Genomic DNA, 12,331 nt, shown 5'->3' with positions numbered 1-12,331 from the left:
ACTGTGCCCGGCCATATATTTCTTATTCTTAATTAGTAGCTGTCTTTTTCACTTGAATGATTTCTCTGTTCATAACCCCTCCTCCCCAATATAAAAAAGATGGAGAGCAATAGGGTTTCTTAAACCCATTTATTAAAAATGATTTGCTTTCTGTGTATGTGAGGTGATCTAATAACCACTAACTCTGTGGTCTAAGGGTGATTGGGAAGAGGATGTATAAGTAAAGAAGGTTAGGAGTGAGGCTCCTGGTCCTGAATCAAGATAAATTTCCCATGTGAGGACCCCTTGGGCCTGTCATCCTTTCCCAACAGGTTCCTTTAAAAGATGATGTGGTTATCCTTCCCTAAGGTGTATAGCTTGTACTGAATCAGTAAAGGGTAGAAGCTGCCCAAATTATGGGAAGACCAGTGTGTAGCATTGAAGTGGGGCTTTGCTGAAAGTAATTCAGGAATAATACCTGATGTATTTTACTCCAGTGATGGTGTATTTGAAAGACTTGTAGGTTCAGTTCTTTCAAATAACCTTTGGAGGTATAGTTGCCAATGTAAAAGCTTGTTCTGTTTCTCAGATAAAAGATACTCTGTTAAACAAACTTCTTTTTTTTTTTTTTTTTTTTTTTTGAGATGGAGTTTCGCTCTTGTTACCCAGGCTGGAGTACAATGGCGCGATCTCGGCTCACCGCAACCTCCGCCTCCTGGGTTCAGGCAATTCTCCTGCCTCAGCCTCCTGAGTAGCTGGGATTACAGGCATGCGCCACCATGCCCAGCTAATTTTTTGTATTTTTAGTAGAGACGGGGTTTCACCATGTTGACCAGGTTGGTATCGATTTCTCGATCTCGTGATCCACCCACCTTGGCCTCCCAAAGTGCTGGGATTACAGGCTTGAGCCACCGCGCCCGGCCCTAACAAACTTCTAACTCTTGTCTTTCCTCCCTAAAAATAGATTTGGAAATGTCATAGATATTGTCAACTTTTTCATGAGCTCCTCATGTGAAAATTTTAGGAAATCTTATAATACAGAAGAAAAACTTCTTCAGTATTCTTCCTTAGAAACCAAATTAGATTAAACTTTAAATTGCTTTTAAAAATATGACCTTATAGGATACAGGTTGCATTAAGGGCTATAGTGTGTCAGTAAACCTGCTTTTTCAGTGACTTGGCAACTTGCTTGGTAATGGCCACATTCTTTTTTCAGGTTATTGCTTAATCTGTTATTGTTTGAGTGGAATTTTGAAAGATAATTCTTTTTTTTTTTTTTTTTTTTTTTTTTTTTTTGGATAGAGGATTCTAAGTTTTTCAGCAGATTCTAACAATTTTTCTGCTATAATCTGCATAATTAAAAAATCTGCTCTCACAGCTATCTGAATATCTCTTAATTTTTGTCCTGGAGTTGAACTAATCATCATGGTGTATGAAATACCCACGTATTGATTGCTTGTTATGCTTTAAGCTCTATAGCTTAATAAAAAAAAAATAATGATGGATTTTTAACAGCCGAGTTCTAATCTGTCATGTTAACCTTTCCAACTCATTTTAATAATTTTGTTTTCCAGGAAGCAGCCCAATATGGCAAGAAGGTGATGGTCCTGGACTTTGTCACTCCCACCCCTCTTGGAACTAGATGGGGTGAGCTTTTAAAATACTCTAGAAGTGATGTTTTCAAAGCTGTTCTCCCGTGGCACTAATCTGACAGGCTCCTAAAACCTAATTGAAAAAATCAAAAACTATGTTAAAGAAAAACCAGCCCCGAAACATATATATCTTTTATTTGAGCTAAGTTAAAATGGATCAGGTTAAATGCTAAAAATGTAGGTTATCTAGCATATATAGGGGCTTAATAACTGAAAACATAAACTTTTCATATATAGATTTTTGTTTTAAATCTACCTCCTACATTCAACAAGAACTGGAATCAGATACCTTACTGCATAGCCCTTGCTGCTTCTGAGTTTTTGTATATTCCTTATTCATTTATTCAACACATATTTATTGAAGATTTATTATGGACCAAGGCAGTGACGGTAGCAGTGAACTTGGTACATTCAAAGTTCCTGCCCTTGTGGAGCTTATGTTCTAAGTGGGGAGACAAAAGATACGTAAGAACTTTAGGAATTGTGGTAAGTGCTGTTGAAAAAATTATATAGTGGTATAGAGAGGAAGTAGGTAAGAGTTTAGCTTTGAGAAGATTATCAAGTTAGAAGAGGCCAAAGAATGAGAGTGAGCCAGCTGTCAAAAGGTGAGGCAAAACCTCCCAGGCGGCTTTTCTCTTTCTCTGAAGATAGCACATAACAAAGGTCCTGAGGTAGGTAAGAGTCCTTCATGGTTGTGGCGTGGATATCGGGAGCTGGAAGTGGTGATGTGAGCTGAGACCAGAGAGGAAGACAGGTGTCACATTGAGGGCTTTGTAGGCCAAGATGAGGAATTTGGACTAATCAGCCATATAATTTGGACCAGATTGGACTAATCAAAGCATATCAATGAAACTTTAAAGACTCTAAGGCAGGGGAGCCATGTGGTAATATAAATTTTTTTTTTTTTTTTTGAGACAGAGTCTTGCTCTGTCACCAGACTGGAGTACAGTGGCACAATCTCCCCTCACTGCAGCCTCTGTCCGTGGGTTCAAGCGAGTCTCCTGCCTCAGCCTCCCAAGTAGCTGGGACTACAGGCACACGCCATGACACATAGCTAATTTTTGTATTTTTAGTAGAAACAGGGTTTCACCATGTTGGCCAGGATGATCTCCATCTCTTGACCTGTGAGCCACCGTGCCTGGCCATGATAATATAAATTTTGTTAAAGATTGCTTGATTGCTTGCATTAGAAGGAACAAAGAAGCAAGAAGTTCATATAAGGTGTTGTCACAAATTCTGATTCATCCGTGCAGCAGATATTTCATGTGTCAATTCTTTGTCAGACACTGCTCTTGGTGCTGGGTATTTCCCTTTTGCCGTGTGAGCTTACACTCCAGAGTGAAACTGGTAGCATTCTGCTCAGAGGACTTACTTTGAGTTGTATTCTTTCTTACTCCTGTCATTTTGGTCACCTGCCTGTGTTTTGCTCTAATGGAAATAAGCTGTTATCATATTCTTTAAGCTTAGGGATATGAAACCTTTTTTAGGGAGCAAGGGAAGTCATGCATCCTTTAAAAAATCAAGTGAATGCTTTAGGCCACCTTCTTTAAAAATGCTCATATATACCAACTTTTATATGTAGTTTAAGACCCACTACATTCTAATCATGCCCAGCATAACAACCCTTTTATCAGTTACCTCTGTGCCTAGATTCAATGGCAAGTACAGCTGCTGCTTGAATTACAATGGGACTACATCCTGATAAAAATCTTTGTAAGTTGAAAATGCATTTAATATACCTGACCTAGCGAACATCATAGCTTAGCTTAGTCTACCTTAAACATGCTCTGAACGCTTACATTAACCTAAAGTTGGGCAAAATTATCTAACACAAAATCTATTTTATAATAAAGTGTTGAATATCTCATATAATTTATTGAATACTGAAAGTGAAACACAGTATGGTTGCATGGGTATCAACATAAAGTAGAAAAATGACAAATCAGAGGTTGTCTGTATAGGGTTGTATACATAGGAAAATTTCAATTTCTGGCATCTTTATCAGCAGTCATTTAATTTTGAATCTTTGAAGTATGCAGAAATTGTGAAATCTGCCCCTCTTTGTTTTGTTTAAGAATGATGTTGCTGTGTTTGGTGTAAAAGGGTCTCTGAACTTAGGAATGTTGTAAAGATTTAGGAATAAATTTATATCAACATTATTGGCCACATTAAGCAAATGTAATACAATATTTCTTAGAATTGTAATAATTGTTGACTTTTTTTTCTTTGAAGGTTTGTAAGGCTTGGAAAGCAGGCTATAAACTGATTTCTCAATGTTGTTGTAGGTCTCGGAGGAACATGTGTGAATGTGGGTTGCATACCTAAAAAACTGATGCACCAAGCCGCTTTATTAGGACAAGCCCTACAAGACTCTCGAAACTATGGATGGAAAGTCGAGGAGACAGGTACAGGAGGGAAAAGCTACTCTTCTTTTTGTGCTTTTTGAGGGTTGAGCTGCAATCTTGTAATGCATCATCCATTTCTGTGAAGATAGCAAATAGTCTAGTAGTTTTTTGTTTTTGTTTTTTGAGACAGAGTCTCACTCTGTTACCCAGGCTAGAGTGCAGTGGCAATGGCATGATCTCTGCTCACTGCAACCTCTGCCTCCCGGGTTCAAGCAATTCTCCTGCCTCAGCCTCCTGCCTCAGCTACTAATCAGTAGCTTGGATTACCGGCACCCGCCACCATGCCCAGCTAAATTTTTGTATTTTTAGTAGTAACAGGGTTTCACCATTTTGGTCAGGCTGGTCTTAAACTCCTGACCTCGTGATCCACCTGCCTTGGCCTCCCAAAGTTCAGGGATTATAGGCGTGAGCCACTGTGCCCAGCCAGCCTAGTTGTTTTTATTGTTTACATTTTTAATAGATACAGTCACTGGAGTTACTCTTGATCAAGTATTTACATAGTTGTAATGGTAATAACAGATACTGCACTTGGACTATGGGGTTTCTATAGTATAAAATTAGAATTATTTCGAATATATTGTGATGTAGTGTTTGTGAGAAATCATGCAGTGTTTATACTTTGTAAGGAAGTACTAATTACGTTTGTTTTCTTGAAGCTGTTGCATTTTTCTCCATCCAAAGAAGTCTGTTTCACGAGCCAATATTTGTCGGGGGTGGTTGTTGTTTGTTGAGAGAGGGAGTAGTTAGACTTTGTTGGATTAAAAATATTTAGAGTACCCTAGATAACCTAGAAACCCTAGAAGAGTTGAAGAGATTAGAATTATTAATTTTAGAAAGTAGATTGCATTATCTATTAGAATAATAAGGTAAGACCCGGCATAGCTTCCTGGCTAATTTATGACATATGTCACTCTGTTATGAAGAGTGAAACTCCAGCCTCTATCTGATTGAGGTTTGAGACCTATGGATTATGGAGCATTTGAAGGAAAATACTCTAGCCAGTAGCCAGGATAAACTATTTTGTGGCTTTTTCAGGGTTTTAATTGTTTATTAAATGTAAAGATAAGGGATAAATACATGCTTTGAAAAATTTTGCTCTCACTCAAACTAGTCATGCTTCCTTTTTTGACACTTTGACTTTCTATTTAAAATCAATTGTACCTTTTTTTTTTCTTTTTGAGACAGACTCTCGCTCTGTCACCCATGCGCGATCTCGGTTCACTGCAACCTCTTCCTCCTGGGTTCAAGCGATTGCAATGGCGAGATCTTGGTTCACTGCAACCTCCTCCTCCTGGGTTCAAGCGATTCTCCTGCCTCAGCCTCCTGAGTAGCTGGGATTACAGCCACCTCTCTCTGTGCCTGGCTAAGTTTTGTATTTCACCATGTTGGTTGGGCTGGGTTTCACCATGTTGGTCAGACTGGTCTCCCAACACCTAACCTCATGATCCGCCTGCCTCAGCCTCCCAACATGCTGGGATTGCAGGCGTGAGCCATTGCGCCTGGCCTCATAGTACCGTTTTCAAGTCTGGAATCTTAGAACATCACAAACTTTTAAAGTTTTATAATGTTGGGATCACATTATTTGCTCAGACCCTTGAGAGAGACGGATATAAGAAGAAATTTTGTAAAACATTGATAATTGCTGCAGCTTAGATGATTGGCACATGTGGGTGAGTTGTATACTATTCTATTCTACTTTTAGTAGAGAAACAGCAAGTCCTGAGCCTTTCGTGGTGTTAGTAAACAGAGGCCAGGCAGGCAGGTTGGTCCAGGCTTCCTGTAGAACCATAACCACAGTGGCATCTGGCCAACATGGTGAAACTCCATCTCTACTAAAAATGCAAAAATTACCTGGGTGTAGTGGCGTGTGCCTGTAGTCCCAGCTCTTGGGAGGCTGAGGCAGGAGAATCTGTTGAACCCAGGAGGCGGAGGTTGCAGTTAGCTGAGATTGCGCCACTGCACTCCAGCCTCGCAACAGAGTAAGACTCTGTGTCCAGAAAAAAAAAATTATCTGGGTGTGGTGGCCTGCATTTGTAGTCCCAGCTACTCCGGAGGCTAAGGCATGAGAATAGTTTGAACCCTGTGAGGGCGGAGGTTGCAGTGAGCTGATGGTGCCACTGCATTCCAGTCTGGGCAACAGAGCAAGACTCTGTTTTGGGAAGCGGGGGTTGGGAGAAAGATTATTGAATAACAAAGGGTTGATTTTTATCCTTTGAAATTTAATATTACTTTAGTACCGTGACTTAAAAGATTAATTTCATTATGACAGAATAAACAAAACTTTTAAAAGTTCTCTGATAAGATATGAGAGTTTGGAGGGAAATGAGATAGACTCTTAAAATTCTGTCTAGATGAGCAGTCAGTGAATTTTTTCTGTAAAAGGCCAAATGGTAAATATTTTAGGATTCTTGGGCCACAGGTCTTTAGTAGCCAATTAACTCTGCCCATGTAGTGTGAAAGCAGCATTAGAAAATTTTGAAATAAATACACATGGCTGTATTTTAATAAATCCTGTATTTTAATAAAGCTTTATTTACAAAAAGGTGATGAGCTGGATTGGCCCATGGTGCTAGTTTGCCAGTCCCTAGCATAAACACTGTTAGTAGTGTAGTGACTCAGCAGTTGGCTATATGAGAAACTCTTGGATTTTCTTACAAATAGAGAATCCTAAACCTTAATATATTCCAGAAATCAGTAAAATTTGAGTTCATTTCTAGATAAAGAAGGAAAAAGTTTGTGTATTGTTACTTTAGTTTAAAATCGTTCGTCTGTCTTATATTTATTTAATTGTATTAGTCTTATAAAAGGGAAAGAATATTTGAAGATGAAAAAGTAACATACGTGCTCAAAACGGAGGATCCACCCTTTTAGATTGCCTTTTAGAGCTCTGCTTCTTGTATTTCACTTGTGTGGTTATTGAGAAATGATCTTTGCCAGGAGTTGAAAAGCCAAACAAGATTTTGTCTTATTTTCTTATACAGTTAAGCATGATTGGGACAGAATGATAGAAGCTGTACAGAATCACATTGGCTCTTTGAATTGGGGCTACCGAGTAGCTCTGCGGGAGAAGAAAGTCGTCTATGAGAATGCTTACGGGCAATTTATTGGTCCTCACAGGATTAAGGTAATTGTGTGACATCCTGACTTAGCTCTTTTTTTTTTTTTTTAAGCTTTAGTTGGAAAATGTTAAAGTATTATAGTAAAAGTAATAGCCACTGTGACCCAGACTATCCAGTTTGGTGATTTTGCTGTCATATCCAATGGGGCCTTGCGTGGAGGTGTGGTAAAATGTAAGCATACTGGACCGGATCACCTGGATTTGAGGCTTGGCTTTGCCTCTTAGTAGCATTGTGACTGACTAAGTCTGTTAAATACTCAGCCTTAATTTATCCTTTTTATTATATTATTGTCCTCATTGTAAGGATGAAATGAGACAATGTAGTGAATGACCTTTGTTAATATGAAGCTTACAATTCTGAGGAATGATTACTTAATAAGGTTTTCATATTGGTTCCTTTGTAGGCAACAAATAATAAAGGCAAAGAAAAGATTTATTCAGCAGAGAGATTTCTCATTGCCACTGGTGAAAGACCACGTTACTTGGGCATCCCTGGTGACAAAGAATACTGCATCAGCAGGTAAAGAAAAAACACAGGGAGGAAAAGAAAAACCCATCGTGGATTTTTGCTTTTGCATGTTTCTTCAAATCCACTTCGTCAATTTATTGGACTTCAGACAGATTTCTTTGCCACATTGTGCCCTCTCTGGAGGCTGGGGTTTGGGAGAAAGAGAGAAAGGAAAAATTATTTTAAAGGAGAACTTTTTTTTTTTTTTTTTTTGAGACAGATTCTCATTCTCTTGCCAGGCACCAGGCTGGAGTTCAGTGGTGTGATCTCAGCTCACTGCAACCTCCGCCTACTGGGTTCAAGCAATGCTCTCGCCTCAGTCTCCCAAGTAGCTGGGACTATAGGCACACATAACCACACCCAGCTAATTTTTGTGTTTTTCAGTACAGATGGGGTTTCACCATGTTGGCCAGGATGGTTTCAGTTTCTTGACCTTGTGATCCACCTGCCTCAGCCTCCCAAAGTGCTGGGATTAGAGGGATAAGCCACCGCGCCCGGCCAGGAGAACGTTTTAAATATTGAAAACTTGGTCATCTTGTTACACAGAGTTAGTAGCACTAACATACTAGCATATAGATTTATATTTACATTTGTATTTGAAATTTATATATGTGTGAGTATGTAAGTATATTTTTAAAAAGCCAAATGAATATTCACAACATTTTGTAAAATAAGTGTAATACGTATATACATTTAGATTTTGTAGAATGAGGAATCGTGTATTACCCTTTAACACATACAGAATGGCCTTTATAAGAATTAGAGGATGGCAGGCCATTTAGATTTATCGAACTCTAGACCCCACTGAATGCTGTTTGAATGGTTGCAGTGTCATTGTAGAAGGACCTCTTGAAACCAGTCAAGCAAGGAGAGGTTTTTCTGTGTGGTTTATTTTTGCCCATCAGATGAAAACACTGCTGACATTGTTCAGGAGCTTTCAATTATGAAGTCATTAAGACAGAGTGTTGGTAAATGTGTCCTCTTGAATGCCTTTTGCTCGGGAGTTTCTGATTATCTTATAAGTTACTCTCCTCCTTCAGGCTGTTTTCGGTATATGATTTTATCCTTTCCCACATGGTGGAAGAGGGAGAGGCAGGTCTCTGGGGCCTTTTTAACAAGGATATTAGCCCCATTCTTGAGAGTTCTGCCCTCATGGCCTAATCACCTTCCAAAAGCCCCACCCCTTAGTATCATTGCCTCGGGGTTTAGGATTTTAATGTATGCATTTTGGGGGTACATAAACATTCAGACAATAGCAGGCTCCCTTCCGATATTTTTAAAAAACTCATTCTTGGCTCATGCCTATAATCTCAACACTTTGGGAGGCCGAGGTGGGCAAATTACGAGGTCAGGAGATTGAGACCATCCTGGCCAACGTGGTGAGTAAAACCCTGTCTCTACTAAAAATACAAAAATTAGCTGGGCGTGGTGGCTTGTACCTGTAATCTCAGCTACTTGGGAGGCTGAGGCAGGAGAATCGCTTGAACCCAGGAGTTTCAGGTTGCATTGAGCTGAGATTGCACGGCTGCACTCCAGCCTGTTGACAAAGTGAGACTCCATCTCAAAAAAAAAAAAAAAAAAAAAAGCCAGGCAAGGTGGTTCACATCTGTAATGTCAGCACTCTGGGAGGCCATGGTGGGTGGATCACCTGGGGCCAGGAGTTCCAGACCAATCTGGCCAACATGGTGAAACCCCATCTCTATTAAAAAATAACAAAAAATTAGCCAGGCTTGGTGGCAGGTGCCTGTAGTCTCAGCTACTCTGGAGGCTGAGGCAGGAGAATCGCTTGAACCTATGCTAGGTGGAGGTTGCAGTGAGCCGAGATCATGCCACTGCACTCCAGCCTGGGCAACAGTGTGAGACTCCATCTCAAAACAAACCAAACAAACAAGAAAAACAACTCATTCTCTAATAATTCTTTTATTCTTATTGTATTTGTGTCCTGTATATTCCTAGCTCAACTAGAAGACTTTTGTCAGCTTCTACTTTTTATAGTCAGCTTTTATATTTCAAGATACTGAAAGTTTTTTGGTTTTTTTCTCCATGTTTGTTCACATTCTTGATAATAATTGGTTTCCACTAAGAAGAAGTAATACAGATTTTTCCACCTCAGAGAGAGCTGAATGGTACATGAGGTTGGGGGTTTGCATTTGCAAATCTATGATTTATTCCAAACAGTTCAAAATCATTTAGTGTGAAGATGAATTGTCCTAACTTACTAATATCAGGAGTTACACAGTTTGCTGTGTTTAGCTATGGATAGATTGAGCTACTACCAACGCAACTGAGTGGCAAGAACGGGTATCTAAGAAGTATAAAAACTTCTCAGGTGTTACACGTGTAGCTAGTAGAATGTTTATCATCCTGAAAGCATGTTCTTAGCAAAGTAAAAATGTGTACTTAGATTTAGTAATTATTCATATATGAACATTTATTTTTTCTTCCTCTCCCCCATCCCACCCCACCAGTGATGATCTTTTCTCCTTACCTTACTGCCCGGGGAAGACCCTCATCGTTGGAGCATCCTATGTTGCTTTGGAATGTGCTGGATTTCTTGCTGGTATCGGTTTAGATGTCACTGTTATGGTTAGGTCCATTCTTCTTAGAGGATTTGACCAGGACATGGCCAACAAAATTGGTGAACACATGGAGGAACATGGCATCAAGTTTATAAGACAGTTTGTGCCAATTAAAGTAAGTGGGTTTGCCTGTAGGTTTGTTGATTCTACATTCACGATAAAAGGCAAAAAGAGAGTCGAGTTGGTAGTGGCAGCATCCTTTCAGCATTATAAACCGGCGGAAATGCTGATTCCCCTACTATTGTGTATTGGTATACAAACTTGTACCTACCCAGCATCTAAACACCTATATAACTTTGTTCTTATTTATAGATTAATAATCTTTTCCTTTGGTTTTCTTCTCTTCTGTTTAATGCTTCCCTTTATGCATTCCTTTGTCATCTTTGGTCTGGTAATACTTTGTTTCTTCATATGCACCAGAGATTTAAATAAGAATTCAAGAATAGGCTCCCCCTGCACTCCCCGGCTCCCCGTAGGACATCTCCCCCTTGATATATACGATACAGTCTCAACATATACACTACGTACTTCTGGCATCCCTGGTAGAGATTATCACATTTATTTATGTACGCTAACCTTTTTTGCTCTTTTACTCTTTGAAAAGTTATAATAACATGCCAAGTCACACCTGGAACTTGTTAACATTATCACAATAGTTTTGACACATAAGAGTGACAAAATTGAACACTTAGTATATGTCTCAGACTAATAGATAGTTTAGTGCAGGGAAAATGGTGGGACTATTTTGTTAAGGAATTATAGTTGTCATTTTTTTTTCATCTCTCAATGGGTTAACTTGAGTTGTATATGTGACTATGAATCTCCTAATGCTGTTAGATAAGAATATGAACTTTGGGATCATCACGATCTAAATTCAAATACTGTTTTGCCAGTTTCTTGCTCTATGACTTTGGAAGAGTTACTTAACTTCTCTGAACCTGTTTCTTTTGTAAAATGAGGTTGATAATAGCATCTAGGAATTCTTGTAAGGATTGAATTAGCCAACACTTACAAAGTAATTGGAAAAGTACCTGGTAGAGAGTAAGTCTAAAGTGAATCTATCTCACAATATTGTTGTGGAGAGTAAGGCACAAATTTCCTGGAAGCTGTCAGTGATTGATTGCTGTAGCTGTTTTTAATTTTTACTTTTTTTTTTTTTTTTTGAGATAGAGTCTAGCTCTGTTGCGTAGGCTGAGGTGCAGTAGCCAATTTTCGGCAGACTGCAATCTCTGCCTCCCGGGTTCAAGCGATTCTGGTGCCTCAGCCTCCTGAGCAGCTGGGACCAGAGCTGCGCACCACCATACCTGGCTAATTTTTGTATTTTTAATAGAGAGGGGTTTCACTGTGTTGACCAGGCCGGTCTTGAACTCCTGACCTCAAGTGGTCCTCCCAGCTCAACCTCCCAAAGTGCTGGGATTACAGGTGTGAGCCACTGCATCTGTTCTGTAGCTGTTTTTTTTTTTTTAAGAGTAGAGGCATATATGCTATATTTGTAAGAGCTATGATTCGAAAACAACAGCTGTGTGTATATGCTGTACTGTTAGAAAATAACATCTTCCTATATAAATTTCTTAACATTTGGGGAGTTGTGGACCCCTTTGAAAACCTGGTGGACTCATCCTAGTAAAGTAGGGTTACCAGGGTATCTGATTCCCACAGGTAAGTTTTAAACTCTTGCTGTGTTCTAAAGTGACCGACTGGAAGGAACGTTCGGTGGAGAGTGGGAAGAGAGTACATTTTGGATAGAGAATGCAGTATGTGTACAGAGGCTCTGTGGGGAGAAATACTACTGTAGATACAAAAAAAGGCCTGATTGAAGCACAAAAGTGAATAAGGGTGGAGGTAGGATGAGGCCCTTATCATTTTCAAAGAAATCTTGAGCAGTGGACCAATTAAACTCTTCTCCAAGGATTAGGACATTTTAATTAAAATTAAACAGTAAAGACTTTTCCAGTATGTCCAAAGAAGTTTATTTAACTCTATAAGAAAGAAAGAGAATTCAGGAAGGAAATCTTTATTTTTTATTGATGTCAAATAAAATAACCCTGGACAGTTTTCTAGGTGAAAGAGTTTCTAAGTCATTGTACCTA

General features: G+C 39.2%; 1 protein-coding gene across 3 annotated transcripts in view; it reads left to right on the top strand.

Annotated features, from left to right (window-relative positions):
• TXNRD1 (thioredoxin reductase 1) overlaps positions 1–12,331 on the top strand; it is a 63,423-nt gene that overhangs the window by 28,963 nt on the left and 22,129 nt on the right. For all 3 annotated transcript variants that reach the window (XM_003929633.4, XM_003929631.4, XM_074402306.1), the window contains 5 exons: positions 1,554–1,626; positions 3,917–4,036; positions 7,018–7,160; positions 7,559–7,674; positions 10,131–10,356. In XM_003929633.4, the coding sequence (XP_003929682.1) occupies positions 1,554–1,626; positions 3,917–4,036; positions 7,018–7,160; positions 7,559–7,674; positions 10,131–10,356 (678 nt within the window). The remainder of the gene's footprint in view (positions 1–1,553; positions 1,627–3,916; positions 4,037–7,017; positions 7,161–7,558; positions 7,675–10,130; positions 10,357–12,331) is intronic.

The sequence above is a fragment of the Saimiri boliviensis genome, chromosome 7 (assembly GCF_048565385.1).
Source record: "Saimiri boliviensis isolate mSaiBol1 chromosome 7, mSaiBol1.pri, whole genome shotgun sequence".
Lineage (NCBI taxonomy): Eukaryota > Metazoa > Chordata > Mammalia > Primates > Cebidae > Saimiri > Saimiri boliviensis.
The sequence above is the reverse complement of the archived record's forward strand: the minus strand, read 5'-3'. Positions and strand labels throughout refer to the sequence as shown.